Source organism: Mobula birostris, chromosome 2 (assembly GCF_030028105.1).
Source record: "Mobula birostris isolate sMobBir1 chromosome 2, sMobBir1.hap1, whole genome shotgun sequence".
Taxonomy (NCBI): domain Eukaryota; kingdom Metazoa; phylum Chordata; class Chondrichthyes; order Myliobatiformes; family Myliobatidae; genus Mobula; species Mobula birostris.
This window is the reverse complement of record NC_092371.1, coordinates 40678659-40699953: the sequence shown is the minus strand read 5'-3', so window position 1 is coordinate 40699953 and position 21295 is coordinate 40678659. Positions and strand designations below refer to the sequence as shown.

The 21295-nt window shown below is 40.8% G+C and overlaps 1 protein-coding gene across 2 annotated transcripts in view; it reads right to left on the bottom strand.

Annotated features, from left to right (window-relative positions):
* LOC140186036 (probable phospholipid-transporting ATPase IIA) overlaps window positions 1–21295 on the bottom strand; it is a 163104-nt gene that overhangs the window by 18710 nt on the left and 123099 nt on the right. The window contains exons 22-26 of one of the 2 annotated variants that reach the window (XM_072239856.1): window positions 21220–21284; window positions 11313–11468; window positions 8429–8493; window positions 5005–5113; window positions 7–2878 (exon numbers count right to left, since the gene is read on the bottom strand). In XM_072239856.1, coding sequence (XP_072095957.1) covers window positions 2846–2878; window positions 5005–5113; window positions 8429–8493; window positions 11313–11468; window positions 21220–21284 — 428 coding nt within the window. In that variant the 3' untranslated portion in view covers window positions 7–2845. Of the gene's footprint in view, window positions 1–6; window positions 2879–5004; window positions 5114–8428; window positions 8494–11312; window positions 11469–21219; window positions 21285–21295 lie in introns of those variants that run through there. The other variant, XM_072239865.1, reaches the window with a different exon arrangement.

Here is a 21295-nt window from a genome sequence, read left to right as displayed (position 1 = left end):
CTGAGAGAAAAAAAGGAAAGAATGTGTTAGAGATATTTGCACACTTTACATTTAAAATTCAATTTTAAGACAGTGTTTCAATATCCAGAACATACAGCTTTTGCTATGGGGATTAAGTAACAGAAACACTACTTCTTAGTTTCATAGAGGAAAGCTCACAAATATTTTAATGTAAAGTTCTTTGAAAAGAATCACTTGACGCATTTAACAAGTTATGTAGTTTTTGCGTATTTGGACTTTTTAAAGTAGCACTAAGTTCCTGGAACTGCTTCTTGAATTGTAACAGCTGCAGCATAAGTTTCCACTGCATCTTTGTTCAATTAGACTTGGACTTTTGAAATTTGTCAGCATTGATGCAAAGCTCTGCTTCTCAGATAATTGCTGAAGCATTCATTTTCAAAGCTGGTAAAGTGTCTCACAAACATTATTATCCAAAGACATGGAAATGGATTCAATTACTTAAAAAAATGTAAATCAAGGATGTAGAAGTCATCTTCAACAGTGGAAGTTAATTTTGCTGTTCATTTAGTACCTGAAACAGACTGTACGAGAATCATTCCTTGGTATCCCTGCAAAAATACTTCAGATTCTCTTGCTGTTGTGTGCATTTTCAAATGTTGAAGGTCAGAGGAACAATTGCAGAGATTGAGAGTACTAATCTGGATGAAGGTTCACAGCCTGAGACGTAGAGTGTTTATTCCTCTCCATAGATGCTGCTTGACCGGCTGAGTTCCTCCTGCTTTTTGTGTGTGTTGCTCTGAATCATGGAGAAGGTTAGTTGACCTCACTCACTTTGATCATGCTTCAGGTGGAGGTTTGTTGCATCACTAGACAACCTCAAAGATGCCCCACATACTGACCACCAATCTCAAATCAAAAGCTGTGGCTAACGGGTCAGCGTGACTGGTAATGCTTTAGGCAAGACCACAAAATTTTAGTACGTATGAGATTAGCTTTATTTGGCACATGTACATCAGAACATACGGTGTTTTGGCATCAGCGGGTGGGAGGAGAAGATGACGCCGCGATGCGATCATACTGTGGGGATACTTCACTGCAGCAGGCTCGGAAGGCTTGTGAAGGTAGAGGGTAAAATGAATGCGGCAAAGATGGTGGGAGGAGAAGATGGCAACGCGACGCTGCGTGTGCAGCTCTCCGGTGAAATGATATCGTATTTGTAAGTAGGGGACTGTGCACAATTCTGATTTGATGGAGACAGATGTGAGAAGCACAGAGGAACATCCGGAGAAAACTTCTGCAATGCCCGGTTCGCTGCCGCTGCTACTGTGCGATCGAGAATCTCCAGAGGGAAGGCCCCAAAATCCCCGGCTTTGCCTGCTGCTGGCGACCGAGGCTGAGGTCGAAGCGTTCAGCAGAGATGGTGCTCGGTACTTGGTGTGGGAGGGCTGATCGGAGGCTCAAAGTTTTCGGACGACTCAGAGTCGGACTGTGATCAGGCATGGCATGGAAAGTTTTCTTCCTTCTCCCGTTTGCGTGAGATGTGGGACTTTCGCGAGACTTTGAACTTTCTTACTGTGCTCATGGCCTGTTCTTCATCAAGTTATTGTATTGTTGCACTGTTGTAACTATATGTTATAATTATGTGATTTTTGTTAGTTTTTCAGTCTTGGTCTGTCCTGTGTTTCTGTGATATCACACTGGAGGAATATTGTATAATTTCTTAATGCATGCATTACTAAATGACAATAAAAGAGGACTGCGTGTCCTCATAATCTAATCTAATCTAACACAGTTTGAGGATTGTAATGGCGGCAGTCCATAAGTGTTGCCATGCTTCTGGGGTGAAACGTAGCATGCCTAAAACTTGTTAACCATAACTTGTATGTATTTGGAATGTGGGAGGAAACCAGAGTGTCCAAAGGAAGCCCTCACAGTCATAGGGAGAAAGTGACTGTGGGGGTTTCCGCTGGGTACTTCAGTTGGGAACTGAAGCCCAATCAGCGATTGCTGGTGCTTAAAGCGAATGCACGAACTACTATGCTGCCATGATTCCCACAACTATTGGACCCCTCGGCTGACCAGAATATTTGCAAAGGAAACTCTCCTGATGGTTCCAGGTGTAGATATACTGGAGCATGAAAGACAAGACTCAAGCCAAAGGAGCTCCTAGGTAGAAACCATAAAATGAGTTGCTCTCAACCTGGGCAATGTTGGGACTCTATAATCTCTAGAGGTCAGAGGGAAAGAATGATCAGCAGAATTAATTAGGTGCCGCCTGGCACGTAAATTGCCGATTGTGTCGCCTCTGATCTGGGCTGACATTTACGTGCCGGGCAGCACCTAATTAATTAGCTTGTTCATTTCTGCTTCTTTCTTAAAGATGTGATGGGTGCGTCCCGGCCACCGCTGTACCCTTCCCGGCAATGTATCGGTCCGCGGCCCGGAGGTTGGGGACCACTGATCTAACAGAACAAATGTTCTAATCTAAGCTATGCCTCTCACTTGTATCACTTAGATTACAATTTCTACTTTTCATTCTGGCTAACAGAATGAGTTTGTTATTCTATTTTGAGGATACCTTTCCTGGTCTATTTAGAGAGCAGAAAGAAATTAGAGATTGGATATGTTTGAGTCAAATTTTCCACTGTCTTATGATGCATGTGAAATTCTGCCAATTAAGGGACTAGAATGACTTCTCCTGCCCTTCACTACCAATATGCAGACCTGACTGTGATAAAGGCGGCAAATGCAATGTTCCCATTTATTTCAAAGGAAATAGAATATAAGAGCAAGGAGATAATGGTGAGGCTTTATAAGACACTAGTCAGTCAGCATTCGGAATGAGAATCAGGTTTATTATCACCGGCCTGTGACGTGAAATTTGTTAACTTAGCAGCAGTTCAATGCAATACGAAATCTAGAAGAAAAAAATAATAAATAAGTAAATCAATTACAGTATACATATATTGACTAGACTAAAAATAATGCAAAAAACAGAAATGTATGTAAAAAAAAAGTGAGGTAATGTCCAAGGGTTCAATGTCCATTTAGGAATTGGCTGGCAGAAGGGAAGAAGCTGTTCTTGAATTACTGAGTGTGTGCCTTCAAGCTTCTGTACTTCCTACCTGATGGTAACAGTGAGAAAAGGGCATGTCCTGGGTGCTGGAAGTCCTTAATAATGGACACTGCTTTTCTGAGACACTGCTCCCTGAAGATGTCCTGGGTACTTTGTAGGCGATTACCCAAGATGGAGCTGACTAGATTTACAACCCTCTGCAGCTTCTTTCGGTCCTGTGCAGTAGCTCTCCACCCCCCACCCCCCATACCAGACAGTGATGCAGCCTGTCAGAATGCTCTCCACAGTACAACTATAGAAATTTTTGAGTGTATTTTTTGACATGCCAAACCTCTTCAAACTCCTAATGAAGTATAGCCACTGTCTTGCATTCTTTGTTAATAAAGTATTGTCAACATTTTTAAGGGCTCATATCTCAGAAAGGGTGTGTTGTCATTGGAGAGTTGGAGGAAGTTCACGAGGATGATTCCAGGAATGAAGGGGGTTAATATATGAGCAGCGTTTGACAGCTTGGGGTCTGTACTCACTGAAATTTAGAAGAATGCAGGGGATATTGTTGGAACCTACTGAATGTGAAAGGACTAGATAGGATGGATATGGAGAGGATGTTTCCTATGGTGGGGGTATCCAGAACTAGATGGCATGGCCTCAAAATTGAGGGATGACCTTTTGGAACAGAGGTAAGGAGGACTTTTTTTTAGCCAGGGAGTAGTGAGTCTGTGGAATACTCTGCCACAGACTGCAGTGGAAGCCAAGTCCGTGGGTATATTTAAGACAGAAGTTCATATTTTCCCGATTGGTCAGGGCATCAAAGGATATGGTAAGAAGGCAGATGTATGAGGTTGAGTGGGATCCAGGATCAGCCATGATGAAATGGTGGGGTAGACTCGACGGGCTGAATGGCCAAATCTGCTCCTATGTCTTATGGTCTTATGACTGGAGAAAATAGAATTTCATCAAGAATGTATCCAGCTCACATCAAATTGTCCCCTATCTTTATAAACATTCTCTCTTCAATTATGTCGAGTAATATGTTATAACTCTCATACTTCTGCCTAGTCTCTAAATAGTCCCTTCTTATTAATAAGTACTATAAAGCCATTGCTTTTGCTGAATATCAGAAGAATTGAAGCATCTGTGATATGGAAAAATGCTCACAAATGTCAAATTTACTTGAAATTGAAATTCTTTCCACCCTATTTAGTAACTGAATCTAGGTACATCAAATCATAACCATACAGTAATGCACATTTTTGAAAAATTTTACTTTCATCCTGCATTATTGGAGAAAGAGTTGCAATAGCCCTTGGAACAGATAAAGTTCTAATAATGGATCTAAATTATAGTTTTAGTAACTTGTCATCTCTTAATAAATTTGGCATCTTATTGTGAGAAGTCAGAGGGTGGTTGATTAAAAATAGAAACGTTCCATTGAGAGAGTAAAGCAATTCCTATGGGACTTGCACACACCACTGGGGATAGGAAACTTTGCTCAGTATCTAGTCATTATTGCATTTGACCTTTTTACAAAAGCCAGAAGCAAATAATGGGGAGTAGGCCAATCCCCATCACAGACCATCTTAACTGTGGTGGGCAATGTCTCATTAAAAGGACTGCAACTCCAGCATTAACCACCATTCCTACTTGTGTGTTTGTCTGGCAATAATGAAATGCACAATGAAAACTCCTATTGTTCTTTTGTTATGAATCCAAATACATGTAAAATACCCTTCAGCATTCTGGCATCACCTGAGGTTGACTGGTGTTGTCTAAATGAGACTCTTTTTTTTTGAAATACACCACATTAAAAATGATGAATGCAATTTTCAATTTTTTTTAAAAACATTACACATATTGTATTTTGAAAATAATCTATTTTGATTAATAGATTCAAGTATAGATGAGCTTAACTAGATTTTACAAAGTTCTAAAATGAAATTGAAAAAATTATAATGTATTAAATGCACCTTAGTAAGATCTTTATAGAGCTCTGGATAAAGCATTGCAACTTCTGATTTGACATCTTTGTCCAGAACGAGAGAGAACACTGGGAACATGGTATAAATTGTGGAATACCTAAGGAAGAGAGAGATATCAACACTTTTCTTCTTTGATACAACTGAGATAACAATTATTTTTAAAAATTAATTGTGTGACGTTAAATAATATTGATAACGAAAAACCTGTATTTATTGCCTCTCTGTGGTTAGTCTTGTTTTTAAACTTTCTGCTTTCTGGTGTTTGTGTTAATGGTGTTCAGTAGAAAATTTCTAGAGATTCACTGATAGTGAAGTTATGGCAGTAATTGAAGGAATCAAAAAACAAAGATACCGGAAACCCAAAGTAAAAACAGAGTATGCTGGATGAACTCAGCAGTCAAGCAACATCAGTGGGGGGAGAGAGAGTTGGTGTTTAGGGTCAAGTCTCCCACTTCCTAAGAACTATGGTAGAGGAAATGTTATAGTTAAGGAAAACAAAAGCCACCTTTTTATCAGAAAACTGAGAAAATGGAATGGAGTCGTTCACAGGAATTAGTTTGATAGGAGGCCTGCATGAAATAGCTGTGGCAGTCAGTGGACTTACAACAGATGTTTACAGCTGACCAAGATGGAGGAAGAAACATTAAGAAAGGGAAGGGGAAAGTACTTCAACCACCAGGCTCCTGAATCAGCATGGATAACTTCACTCACCTCAACAATGAACTGATTCTACAACCTATGGACTCACTTTCAAGGACTCTACATCTCATGTTCACAGTATTATTTATTATCTCTTTTTTTTTGCTCTTGCATAGTTTGTCTTCTTTTGCAGATTAGTTGTTTTGTCCATCCTTGGGAGTAGTTTTTCATTGCCTCTATTGTCTATCTTTGTTCTACTGTGAATGCCTGCAAGAAAATGAATCTGACATATACATACTTTGATAATAAATTTACTTTGAAATTTGAACTTTGAGATATGGACTGTGTGAAAGTGAAATCAGGGTAGAAAATGGCAACAGAGATAATGATTTTTTTGGATTTGGTAAGAGTACAGGAAGACATACCAATGCAATCATCAACATAACACAAAAAGAAATGAGAGAGTGGGCCCGAGTCAGATTGAACCCAGCAATGTTTCACATATCATATTAAATGGCAGGTACAGCACAAACCAACCAAACTATGGAGCAGTATATTCCAAAGACTTATCATGCTGCCAAAATAGCTCCCTTTAAGTCACCGTTGTCTTTTGCCATTTACTGTGGATTTGTTCCCTTTATTAATCCATTTGCTATTGAAAATATTTTATTTTTCTAAATAAGCATGATTTTACACATCTCTATCATACATGCCCTTGGATCTTTCTGTCACAAGGAGCTTCTCAGCCTATCCACATTAACAGTATTTTCTTTAACCTGGAACCATCCCAACAAGTCAGTCTACACTCTTGTCAGATATTTCACATGCTTCCTCATGTATTGCTTAACATTTCAGTAGGTATCGACACCAAGGGCAGAATTTATCATCAATAATTATTTGTCATTAAGATAGCAGAGAGCCATCTTACATTTGTACAGGGCCCTGGTGAGACCACATCTGGAGTATTGTGTGCAGTTTTCGTCTCCAGGGTTAAGGAAGGACATCCTGGCTGTGGAGGAGGTGCAGCGTAGGTTCACTAGGTTAATTCCTGGGATGTCCAGACTGTCTTACGCAGAGAGGTTAGAGAGACTGGGCTTGTACAAACTGGAATTAAGGAGATTGAGGGGGGATCTGATTGAGACATATAAGATTATTAAGGGATTGGACAAGATAGAGGCAGGAAATATGTTCCAGATGCTGGGACAGTCCAGTACCAGAGGGCATGGTTTAAGAATAAGGGGTAGGTCATTTAGGACAGAGTTGAGGAGGAACTTCTTCTCCCAGAGAGTTGTGGAGGTGTGGAACGCGCTGCTTCAGAAGGCAGCGGAGGCCAATTCTCTGGATGCTTTCAAGAAGGAGCTAGATAGGTATCTTATGGATAGGGGAATCAAGGGTTATGGGGACAAGGCAGAAATCGGGTAATGATAGTAGATGATCAACCATGATATCAGTATGGCAGTGCAGGCTCGAAGGGCCGAATGGTCTACTTCTGCACCTATTGTCTATCTTCTTAAACAGTTTCTTTTTGACAATGGATATCCAAGTCCCCCAGCCAGAATATTTTCTTTGCTGTGCAGAATTGGACTCGCTGCATTGTACTCCTGTTTTAAATAAAGTTAATACACAACTTGTGTATTTTGTATGACTCGATTGAGTCCATGATCCTACATCTTCCATTAAGCATGGTGTTATCCTGTACAACACCTTCAAAAGATTTTTGCACAAGAACCCTTTTATAAGTGTAACTTATCTATTGCATGCCAGCTCTTCCCATGTTTTCCAACAAACATTCACATTAATCACTTTTTACCTGTCAAGCATGTGTCATTCCACAATCCTCTCCACACCATGCTGAACGATATTACTAGCTTCCCCACTGGTTGCTTAATTTTCAACTGTCATAACAATTGCCACTCTGAAACTGAGCTCCATTCCCAATTGATGTACGTCACACACAACAGCTCTAATGCCAAGCAGTGGAAAACATTCTTGCTCACCTTCTTCCTGACTGAATCACTATTTACCATGCTCTCTTATTAACTGCACAGATAATTTTGAATGCTTGTTCTTACTTTGCTTTCTATCTCATTTTATCATTAATTTCCTTAGTATCCTGGGATGTATATCATCTGGACCTCATGATTCATTTACATTGTGCATCATCATGGCTTCTGACACCTCCTCCTTATTGTCATCCCATCTAGATTCCCAATAATCCCCGATGATAACTTTTGCTACAAAGAGAGTCAGAGTACATGCACAGTATCTCAGCCATGCCCATAACACACCAAAGATATCTATGAAGGTCCTGCATTGATTCTGTTATTTCTTTGATGACTGTTTTGCTGTTAATATGCCAATAAAATGACTTTACTGTTTTGTGTGACATTTAAAGTTCTAAAGTTCAAAGTAGATTTATTATCAAAAAGATAATTTACCTATGCAATTGCCCTTCCTATTCATATCTGCTACTGATATAAAAATTTAATAAAAGCAATACAGCTGATATGATCACGTACAGATTTATTCCAACAATAAATGTAAAAATAATTACAGTCTAGCATGCTATGTACAAATTATTTGGAAAAAAAAATAGGAGTTTCCCAGCCAATATAAAATGTATATTAACCGAGATCACAATGCCCCATCCCAATACAATATTAATACTAACAAATATGTTTAGAGAAAATACTTATTTCCTCCTAACTTCTGGAAAGTCTTATTATAATAGCAGTTGCACTGAATTTTACATAACGAACATGCAAAATCTTACCCTATAACCAGGAAACCTTGGTACAGAGGAATTGATGCAAAATAGAACACCGAAGAGAAAACAGCCTGTGGAAACACAGCAGATAGAATTGTTTTAACAGGCACAGTGATTTATTGCAGCATTTGAAACAAACTATTGCAGAAAAGATTAGTGAGCTGTTGATACAATTATATCACAAATATGATCTTAACATAGCTGGTTCTAACTTCCAAATAATTGTCCCAAGAAGCATGCAAATAAAATCAAATAATGCAAACTCTAGTACCACCAAACAGTTGAAGTCAAAATAATGAAAGGAGAAACAAAAAGTGTCTTTGCTCAATAGACAATAGGTGCAGGAGTAGGCCATTCGGCCCTTCGAGCCAGCACCACCATTCACTGTGATCATGGCTGATCATCCACAATCAGTACCCCGTTCCTGGCTTCTCCCCATATCCCTTGACTCCACTATCTTTAAGAGCTCTATCTAACTCTTTCTTGAAAGCATCCAGAGAATTGGCCTCCATTGCCCTCTGAGGCAGAACATTCCACAGATCCACAACTCTCTGTGTGAAAAAGTTTTTCCTCAACTTCGTTCTAAATGGCCTACCCTTTATTCTTAAACTGTGTCCTCTGGTTCTGGACTCCCCCAACATCGGGAACATGTTTCCTGCCTCTAGTGTGTCCAATCCCTTAATAATCTTATATGTTTCAATCAGATCCCCTCTCATCCTTCTAAATTCCAGTGTATACAAGCCCAGTCGCTTCAATCTTTCAACATACGACAGTCCTGCCATCCCGGGAATTAACCTTGTGAACCTACGCTGCACTCCCTCAATAGCAAGAATGTCCTTCCTCAAATTTGGAGACCAAAACTGCACACAATACTCCAGGTGTGGTCTCACCAGGGCCCTGTACAGCTGCAGAAGGACCTCTTTGCTCCTATACTCCTATACTCAACTCCCCTTGTTATGAAGGCCAGCATGCCAGTAGCTTTCTTCACTGCCTGCTGTACCTGCATGCTTACTTTCAGTGACTGATGAACAAGAACACCTAGATCTCGTTGTACTTCCCCTTTTCCTAACTTGACACCATTCAGATAGTAATCTGCCTTCCTGTTCTTCCCACCAAAGTGGATAACATCACATTTATCCACATTAAACTGCATCTGCCCACTCACCCAACCCGTCCAAGTCACCCTGCATTCTCACAACATCCTCCTCACATTTCACACTGCCACCCAGCTTTGTGTTATCTGCAAATTTGCTAATGTTACTTTTAATCCCTTCATCTAAATCATTAATGTATATTGTAAATAGCTGCGGTCCCAGCACCGAGCCTTGCGGTACCCCACTAGTCACTGTCTGCTATTCTGAAAGGGACCTGTTAATCCCGACTCTTTGTTTCCTGTCTGCCAACCAATTTTCTATGCATGTCAGTACCCTACCCGCAATACCATGTGCTCTAATTTTGCCCACTAACCTCCCATGTGGGACCTTACCAAAGGCTTTCTGAAAGTCCAGGTACACTACATCCACTGGCTCTCCCTTGTCCATTTTCCTAGTTACATCCTCAAAAAATTCCAGAAGATTAGTCAAGCATGATTTCCCCTTCGTAAATCCATGCTGACTCGGACTGATCCTGTTACTGCTATCCAAATGTGCCGCTATTTCATCTCTTATAATTGACTCCAGCATCTTCCCCACCATTGATGTCAGGCTAACTGGTCTATAATTCCCTGCTTTCTCTCTCCCTCCTTTCTTAAAAAGTGGGATAACATTAGCTACCCTCCAATCCGCAGGAACTGATCCTGAATCTATAGAACATTGGAAAATGATTACCAATGTGTCCACAATTTCTAAAGCCACCTCCTTAAGTACCCTGGGATGCAGACCATCAGGCCCTGGAGATTTATCAGCCTTCAGTCCCATTAGTCTACCCAACATCATTTTCTGCCTAACATGAATTTCCTTCAGTTCCTCCATTACCCCAGGTCCTCTGGCCACTATTACATCTGGGAGATTGTTTGTGTCTTCCCTAGTGAAGACAGATCCAAAGTACCTGTTCAACTCGTCTGCCATTTCCTTGTTCCCCATAATAATTTCACCCGTTTCTGTCTTCAAGGGCCCAACTTTGGTTTTAACTAATTTCTTCCTCTTCACATACCTAAAGCTTTTACTATCCTCTTTTATATTCTTGGCTAGCTTACCTTCCTATTGACTGAGCATTGGGAGAGAAGGTCAATAGTGATAGTATTTAAAAGACCATGTAAGTCTATTTCATCAATGGCCAAGATCCAGAACTCCCTTAACTGTTTAACAGCACACTATTAGTTTTCATATACATTAACATATGGAGTAGGAACAAGTAAAAATATTTCTCTTCTCCAACTTAAATTATAAGATGTAGCACGTCTAATCATTCATGAATGAAAAGTGAAAACCTGCACCTGCTGTAAGTCTGAAATAAGAATTAATAAAATGGTGGAAACACTCAGCAGGTCAGGCAGCATCCATGGAGACAGAAACACATCAACACTTTAGCTAAATAGCCACTCATTCTAACTGGAGAAGTTACAGAACAAGCTTCCATCTTTAGGAGATCTTAAGCACTGCAACATCTGAGAATGGATAGAAGTGAAGATCAAAAACTGGGCCGGAGTGTTCAACCTTTTTAAAAAAAAAATCAGTGACAGATTTTAAAAAAATAATCACACTCCTGCCTTTATTTTGAAAAAAAAGATTCATACTCAAAATACAGAGATGTACACCTCATACTGCAGATTGCACTCCATCTGCTGGGTGTTTCCACCATCAACTAGCTGGTGCAATCCTGTCGGCTCTTAATATTTCCTGAGCTATATTAAATTAAATATTCCTCTTTAAGAAGGTAGGGGTTTAGTTACCTGCATGGTGCTGATGCACAAACTCCTGTGGATCACAAACTGGCTCAGAGCAGCAGACCTCTTGTAGCTGTTGCGTCCATGAACCATTAGCAACCTCCCAAGGTGTTTAAACTGAGTTATGGAGAAATCTGATGCTAAAGATGCTTGCTTTCCTTCCTAAAGGATTTTTTTTTTAAAAAAGTAAATTATCTTGTTAATGATACAATTCTAAGTAAAATGCAAAATAAGAAATATACTTACTATCAAATTTCCTCACTTTTTTTGTAATTAGGTTCAAAAACCATAAGAAACTTCCAAATAATTAAGGCAATAAAAGAACCCATCTGCACTCTCACTGTATAAATTCTACAGAGGTGGAAGGACTGTGTGGTAAGCCACTAAACTATTCTGTTCCATGAATATATCCCATTCCAATATAGAGAGAGAACGACTAGAGAAAATGCGGCACTGGCCATCCTGGGAAATGGGCCCAGCAGTTTGGCTCCAGTGACCATAATTCTACTAGTTTTAAAATAATTACAGAGAATGATACAACCAATTCAAGGTTAATGTTTCAAACTCAGGCAGAGCAAATTTTGGAGCCATTAGGTGGTCAATTAGGTTATATCATTTGCAGGGAAAGGAGCGCCTACCAAATGGGAGGTCTTTAAAAATGTTATGCCAAGAGCTCAGGGACTGTATGTTCCTGTTAGGGTGAAGGGCAAGACTGTCAAGTTGAGGAATCCTGGCAGATGAGCGCTATCGAGGCTCTGATTATAAATGAGGCAGGCAGTTACTGCACATAAACATTTGGGATCTAGTGACTCCAAGATGACCTCAAGAATCAGAATCAGGTTTAACATCACTGGCCTATGTCATGAAATTTGATGTTTGGCAGCAACAGTACATTGCACAATAATTTTTTAAAAATCTATAAATTACAGAAAGTAAGTAGTGCAAAAAGAGAGAAAAAAATAGTGAGGCAGTGTTCATGGCTTCATTGTCCATTCAGAAATCTGATGGCAGAGGGAAGAAGCTGTTCCTGAAATGTCGATTGTGTGTCTTCAGGCTCCTGTACCTCCTCCTTGATGGTAGCAATGGGAAGTGTAAGAATGTATTTCAGATCAACATGGTTATCTATGTGTGGACCCAAAGGAATTGAGTAATATTTCACTTCAATTTTTACTCTAGAGAAAATTACGGAAGCTAAGGAAATGGGCCAAATTAGTGGCCTTAATGTGTATTAAGGTGGATTAAACGCAAGGGCCTGATCTAATGCACTCTTGGACTCTGTGGGAAGTTAGAGAAGAAATCACTGAGGACTTTTCAGAGATTTTTGCTTCATCTCTAGTCACAGGTGAGATTCTGGACTGCAGGAGAGTGACTAAAGTGGTACCACTGTGTAAAAAAGGTAGCAAAAGCAAGTCAGGAAACTAGAGTCCGGTGAGTCTCCAGTCAGTGATCAGTAAACTGCTACAGGGGGGTCGGAAGGCCAGGATTTACCAGTATTTGGAGTGGCAGGGTCCAGTCTGGGGTAGTTAGCACAGCTATGTGTGTGGGAACTTGTGTGTGACAAAGTTCCTGGAGTTCTTCGAAGAAGTAATCAAGGGGGTTGATGAGATTAGGGCAGTGGATGACATCTTTATAGATATTAGCAAGGCTTTGACAAGGTCCCTTGTGGTAGGATAGTCTGGAAGGTTAGATCGCATGGGATCCAGGAGGAGGTAGCAGATTGGATTTATAATTGCTTCATTGGTAGAAAGCAAAGGGTGATGGTTGAGGGTTGCTTATTAGGCTAGAGGGCTGTGTCTATCAGTGTGCTGGGATCTTTATAGTTTGCCATTTATATAAATGAATTGGACATGAATGTACAAAGCATAGTTAGTAGGTCTATGGATGTTACTAAAATAAGTGTGTAGCATTGCAGATTGTGTGTAAGGTCATAAAATATAACAGGGAAAGCTTGACCAGCTAGGTATGTGGGCTGAGAATTGGCAAATGGCTTTCAATCAAACTACAGTGCCTGTAAAAAGTATTCACCCCCCCTCAGAAGTTTTCATGTTTTATTGTTTTATAACATTGAATCACAGTGGATTTAATTTGGCTTTTTTGACACGGCTCAACAGAAAAAAAACTCTTTCTTGTCAATGTGAAAACAAATCTCTACAAAGGGATCTAAATTAATAACAAATATAAAACACAAAATAATTGATTGCGTAAGTATTCACCCCTTTAATACAGCACACCAAATTATCACTATTGTCACCAAATGGTTTTAGAAGTCACATAATTAGTTATGTGGAGATCTGTTTTTGGAAACCTGTGTACAGTCAAGGTGTTTCAACTAACTGTAGTAAAAATGCATCGTATCTGGAAGGTCCAACAGCAGGTGAGTCAGTATCCTGGCAAAAACCACACCATGAAGGCAAAATATCACTCCAAGCAACTCCGCAAAAAGGTTATTGAAAAACACAAGTCAGAAGATAGGTATAAGAAAACTTCCAAATCACCTCATATCCCTTGGAGTAAGTCAATTATCAAGAAATGGACATAATATGGCACAGATGTAAATCTGTTCAGAACAGGCTGTCCTCCAAAACTGAGTGACTGTGCAAGAAGAGGACTAGTGAGAGAGGCCACCAAGAGACCTATGATAACTCTGGAGGAGTTACAAACTTCAGAGGTGGAGATGGGAGAGACAGCACATACAACAGATGCCTGGTTGTTTCACCAGTCACAGCTTTACGGCAGAGTGGCAAAGAGAAAGCCACTGTTGAAAAAAACTCACATGAAATCTTGGCTAGAGTTTGCCAGAAGGCATGTGGGAGACTCTGAAGTCAGCTGGAAGAAGGTTCTATGGTCTGATGAAACCAAAATTGAACTTTTAGGCCATCCGATTAAACGCTATGTTTGGTGTAAATCACATACCACACATCATCAAAAACACACTATCCCTGCCGTGAAGCATGTGCTCGCTGCATCATGTAATGGGGATGCTACACTGCAACAGGCCCTGGAAGGCTTGTGAAGGTAGAGGGTAAAATGAATGCAGCGAAATCCTGATGCAATCTGCAAGAGAACTGCGACTTGGGAGAAGATTTGTTTTCCAGCAAGACAATAACCCCAAGAATAAAACCAAAGCTACACAGGAATAGCTTAAAAACAAAAGTTAATGTTCTAGAGTGGCCAAGTCAGAGTCCAGTCCTCAATCTAATTGGGAATTTGTGACTGGACTTGAAAAGGGCTGTTCACTCACAATCCCTACGTAATCTGACAGAGCTGGAGCAGTTTTGTAAAGAAGAATAAGGAAAAATTGCAGTGTCCAGATGTACAAAGCTGTTAGAAACCTATTCACAGAGTCTCAGGGCTGTAATTGTTTCCAAAGGTGCATCTACTAAATACTGACTTGAAGGGGGTGAATACTTATGCAATCAATTATTTTGTGCTTTATATTTGTAATTAATTTAGATCACTTTGTAGACATTTGCTTTCACTTTGACATTTCAGTTTTTTTCCCCCTGTTGATCAGTGTCAAAAAAAGCAAAATTAAATCTACTGTGATTCAATGTTGTAAAACAATAAAACATGAAAACTTCTGAGGGGTGGATGAATACTTTTTATAAGCACTGTAAATGTGAGGTATAGCATTTTCGGATATCCAACCAGAGAAGAATTTATACAATGAATGGGCGGGTCCGTGGGAGTATAATGGAGCAGAGGGGCCTAGGAATCTAAGAGCATAGTTCACTGAAAGTGGCATCTCAGATGGGATGGCAAAGGTAGCAGCTGGCACACTGGCATTTATCAGTTGGGGCATTAAATATAGGAGTTCAGAAGTTACATTGTAGTTATACAAGGCATTGATGAGATTGCACTTGAAATATTGTGTATGGTGTCAGTGGCCCAGTTACAGGAAAGATGTTATTATATTAACCTAGAAAAAAATGCAGAAAAGAGTTACCAAGATGTGGCCTGAACTTAGGGGCCCCAATTTCAAGGGAAGTTTGCAGAGACAAGACATTATTCCTTGGAATCTAGAAGATTGAGGAGTCATCTGATAAAGGCATATTTGATCATAAGGAACATAGACAAGATGACAGCACAACGTCCTTTCCCCAAGCAAAGTCTGTTAAACAGTAGGGCATAGATTTAAATTCAGAGTCAATAGATTTAAGAGAGACATCAGGGACAGCCTCTCACACAAAGATTGGTGTGTATTTTGGAATGACCTGGTAAACAGACACATCGGCAACATTAAAAAGCCATCTAGATAAGTAGACTGACAGGAAAGGTTTTAGTGGTCTAAAAGTAGATAGCAGACATCCCAACCTGCAAAAACTCATTTCAGGGAGGTAGCACCCCCCCCCACCAAGTCAACCTCTAAGGGTGTATGTAATACTTTGTTTAGTGATTTTGTCTAATCTGTAAACCAAGTTGGGTATATGCAGCAAATGTGACATTAAAATATGTACTTATATTATATTATCATGTTTATTCTATTACAACTTTAAGCAAGTCTACTGGTAGTTTGGCCTCATCACGTAGGACATCAATAGCGTAGCTCCTTGGCAGCTAGCCAGCTAGTTTAAATCAGGGGTCCCCAACCTTTTTTGCACCGTGGACTGGTTTTATATTGACAATATTCTTGCAGACTGGCCGATCTGGGGAGGGGTGGGGTGGGTGTTAAATGCGACCGGAATATAGGTGATAAGTCAACTATAAGTCACTTGTAAGTGGCTAATACACTCAATTTCGTTTCTAAAGGGGTTTATCTAACGAATTTAATATTAAACACACAGCGCATATTTTCCTCGCATGAATGTAGTGGTAAGTCAATTATAACAGTGGCCCCAAACCTCCGGGCCGCGAAGAATGCAGCGGTGCAGCGGTAGCCAGAACACACCCAGCACATCTTTAAGAAAAAAGCCGAAATAAACAACCTAATTGATTAGGTGCCGCCCAGCACGTAGATGTCGGCCCAGATCAGAGGCGATGCAATCCGCAATCGCCTCTGATCTGGGCTGACATTTATGTGCCAGGAGGCACCTAATTAGTTAGCTTGTTTATTTCGACTTTTTTCTTAAAGATGTGCTGGGTGCGTTCCGGCCACTGCTGTATTCTTCATGGCCTGGAGGTTGGGCACCACTGAATTATAAGTCACTTATATGTCAATAGCATCATAACATTTTAAGTAACATTTGGATATTAAACACACAGCACGTATTTTCCTCGTATGAATATATAAAATCATTGCAACACACCAATATCGCTGAATCAGTGGGAGCCCTGGGCTTGTTATCCTGCAACAACACAGTCCTATCGAGGGGTGATGGGAGACAGCGATACTCGAAAGGGGGTCCTTATGTCCAGTCTATTCCACAATTTAGTTTTCATTGCAAAAAACTCCGCTTCGCAGAAATATGTTGGAAATGGAAGCAACGTTTTCGCTGCTTTCGTGGCTATCTCAGGATATTCAGCCTTGACTTTGATCCAGAATGCCAGCAGAGATGTTTGTCAAACATACTTTTCAGCCCGCCGTCATTTGCAAGCTTGAGGAGTTAATCTTCTTCTCACGCGGACATGGATGATTCACCGGGGACATTCATAATTGGGCCATGGACCCATTCCTTTGCACGTCTTGGGTCACTGATGACCTCACGTGCGTTAAAATTCAACAGTGCGTGACAGGGGATGAGGAAAGGTGCAGCTGACTCATATCGTTTCATATCGCCAAATCATGTTGTTTCCTCGCGGCCTGGTGGCTGGGGACCACTCTTAGCACAAAGAGAGACCAATCAGGATGCTTGCTCTCCCTCTCAAAAATATTGATTTCCGGGATATTGTATATAATGTCCGGGCGTCAGGGAGCCATTATCGACATGCGGGAGACTCCCGGAACGTCCGGGAGAGGTGGGATGTCTAAGATAACACTGGCTTACTGACAGCACAGTTGGCATGGCTGATTTGGGTCAAGGTGCTTTTTTCCATGTTGTATGATTATGATTTCAGTATGCGCGGAAATAGATCTGACCTTTGACCTTTAATACTGGGAGTCTGCAAGAATGAAAATATAGCCACAAATTCCATTCAACTGTATATCATACCAGAAGTGCAAATAAATCAATATAAACTAAAAATATTACAAAGTAGTTAATATTTGTTTTCTGTCTGTTGGTGTATCAGAGATAATTATTTTCATTAATCATTGCATGAAGGATGGCATGTGTATGAAATATGCCCCCTTAACCGGGAGAAAGAAAGAATGCAAAAGATCTTTTCCTTTAAGTGACACACACAAAATGCTGGAACACCTCAGCATCTATGGAAAAAGAGTACAGTCGACATTTTGGGTCGTGACCCTTCAGCAGGACTGCAGAAAAAAAGCTGAGGAGTAGATTTAAAAAGGGGGGGGAGGGGAGAGAGAAAAACAAGGTGATAGGTGAAACCTGAAGTGGAGGGTGAAGTAAAGAGCTGGGAAGTTGATTGGTGAAAGAGATACAGGGCTGGAGAAGGGGGACTCTGATAGAAGAGGACAGAAGGCCATGGAAGAAAGAAAAGGGGTAGGAACACCAGAGGGAGGCAATAGGTGGGAAAAAAGATAAGGTGAGAGGGGGAGAAGCAGATAGGGATTGGTGAAGGTGGGGCATACCAGAAGTTCAAGGAATTGATGTTCATGCCATCCGGTTGGAGGCTACCCAGACGGAGGCTTCCTCCAACCCAAGTGTGGCCTCATCACGACAGTGGAGGAGGTCATGGACAGGCATATCAGAACGTGAATGGGAACTGGAATTAAAATGGGTGGCCACTGGGAGATCCCATTTTTTCTGACAGAGCGTAAGTGCTCGGTGAACCGGTCTCCCAACCTACATCGAATCTTACCGATATACAGGAGGCCAATCCAGGAATCGCAGACACAGTATATGACCCCAAAAGGCTCACAGGTGAAGTGTTGCCTCTCCTGGAAGGATTGTTTGGGGCCCTGAATGGTAGTGAGGAAGGAGGTGTGGGGTCTGGTGTAGCACTTGTAAGAATAAGTACCAGGAGGGAGATCAGTGGGGAGGGACAATGCAAGGAAAAGTGCAAGTGAAACCTGCTATTTAGTCCACTTCCACGGAGTTTCTGGCACTGGTAAATACACATGCCGTAAACCGGTTTCCAAACAGCATCTCAGATTTCCGAAGGAATATGCCTCTGCTTACATGCTTCTGCCAAATGAAAATTACTGATCTCCTTTCCTCCTTGAAAGTGGCCTCTGATGATCAGTCTTTGTCAGATAATTCCTGTTTCTTGTGACCTCTCAGTCTCTCTGGACTGTGACCTTTCACTTTGAAAATAATCAGCTCTTCTGTTTGGCTCAGAAATGAGATTTCTTTAATATGAAATATGAGCTGTACAATACATCTACACATTCAAGCCTTCAAAAAATGTTTATTTTGCTGACAGTAATGTTGCCTGTTGTGTTCACTTAATTTCCTGGAATTGCTTCACTTTCAGTGCAGAGTCATGCACTTTCAGGTGACTTATCACGTCATGCACCTTCCTGCCATGATGTTAACAGCTCCTGATGCTGGGAGCTGGTAACTCTAGATGCCATCTCTAACTGGCCGAGACTGCACTTAAACTGAAGGCAGACAACACCAAAAGAGGCTGTGGTACAATACTGCAGCTTACACTACAAAAACAGAACATTCTGGAAACACTCAGCAGGTCAGGTTGCATCTCAGTCACTCACTCACTCTCATCCCCTCTCCCTCTCAAGGTATTCTGCAGATGCCGGAAATCTTGGGCAACAGACACGAAATGCTGGGAGAACTCAGCAGGCCAGTCTGTATCCATGGAGGGAAATAAAACAGTTCGGGGCTGAGTCCCTTGCTACATGTCTTGAGTATTTTGTGCTTTTGTTTTAGATTTCCAGCACCCACAGTATTTTTGAATTTTATTGAGCAGTGCAAAGGAATCTTTATTATTCTTTGTCTCGGAGGTTATCTCACATCACTTGCACTTGTCACACTGCCTTAACAAATTTCAACTCCTCAGAGCACTTTACATGATTAATTATTTTTTTCCATGAGTGCTGCCTGTTGATTAAGTAGTGCTCTGTGTATATAAGATAAATCATAATATAAAACCCTGCAGAAATACATTACGGTTGTAGTCAGGAAACGTGCAACATGGACACCGGCCCACTCTAGGAATTCGCCAGAAGAAATGGGTTGAATGCAAATCAAGCAGCTTGTTTCAACATTAGTGGAATTGTAATCTTCAAATCTGCTGTGGGTTGAGGTGAGGCTTCTTTGCCAGTACAGGAGACTTATCACACTTGTCAGATTGACATTAGCACAGCCTTGCTGGTAACACACATCAGCACTGGTACAAGAATGACATTCCAATTCCACCTCAGGCTATGTAAATGCAGTTGAACACATTGCATTTGATGGACTCCAGAGCTTCCTTCACTGTTAAGGACAGGAAACTGGACCATGGGCAAGTAAAAAGTAGCTCCAAACTCACTGACGCAGCTGAGTTTGGCTGAAAGGGGGCAAAAGGACAGCAACTTCTCTGCTGACAAGAGGGAAGATGCCTTGTTTTGACTCAAAAAAAACCCAACTCTGGCCGAAGAGGAGGCTGCAGAAATAAGTCGCAGGAAGGTGGTGCATCTAAACAGATTTTATCAGATGAGGAAAGGCACGAACACCACATTCACTTACATCCTGAAGCCTGCACTTCTCAGACATGCTGCCTTAATTCTACTGAAACACCACATCTTGTAATATCTTCTTCTCCTGGGCCTGGTCTTAAATGCCTTTGTCTCCCCATTACAGCTGTCCAACCTTCAGTGCTAGACTGCGAAGCACACGGCAGACTACTGTTAATTTTAACATCTTGAAATAGTCTAGCAAGCCTCTCAGTTCAAGGGCAATTAGGAGTGGACATTAATGCTTCCCTGCTAGTGATACTCATATCATGAAAAATGAATAAAGACAAAAGCCTCAGCAGAACAATCATGGAGCTGTAATTGAGCTGAAAGGATGTCAGTCAGAACTGTTCATTCAGATGCTGCCTAACATGTGGAGCATTGACAGAAGTACTATGTCAGATGTACAGATCCCACAGTGCAATTAACTGTCAATAATCTGCTTTCTAACTATTTGGAAATTCCACTGCTTTGGCTCACCCACTGAATTTGCTTACTGGGACCCTAATTCTTGCTCTTCCTTTTGATTTGCTGAGGTCCCATTTCCCCGTGTTCTTTTTAACCCAACATTGTTCACTAAGAAAATGGTAATACTATGTAACAGTTTTTTTAAAAAAGTGAAGTCAGGATGTATTGGCATATTAGTAAGAATAAAATACAATGATTCAGAAAATCGGCTCATCTGGCACTGCCATAATCCTGAATGTGCTGGACTTTCAGAGTTTTACCGAATTTTGCTTTTGTAAGCAAGATCAGAGTCACCTCCCACCCAAAAGTACTCTAAATCAAACTCGTTTCACTGCCAAATTCTGGAGAATTTGGCAAACCAATGTGGTCTGAGTTAAATTCCAAAACAGCGGGTACATTTTCTCATGATAAGTGATTTACGTAATAAGTCTGGGCCTACCTCTCCCACAGTTCCAGAATGCTGCCTGTGATGTTTTGGATAAATTCAGTAGCTAATGGATTGGCTGCATATTTCCAAACCATTGCACAACTTCATGAATTACCAACCCCACCTGATAGCTGCAAAACCCACGTTCTGAGGAGGTAAAACCCCTTCCTCGTGTCCAAATAAATAATGATATAAAGTCAGTCCAACAACTGGGTCTCATTCACATCTGCTACTCACGGCAAATCTACTTGTAAACCATTATTTAGAATTGATTGATCCTACATTAGTAAATTCAACCAATCTAACAGAACAGTTCAGTGTGTATTCTGAATCCTTACCTTGCCTTCAATCCCCACTCCACAGTCTGCAGCCTGGATCATACTCACGTCATTTCCTCCATCCCCTGTAATAAAA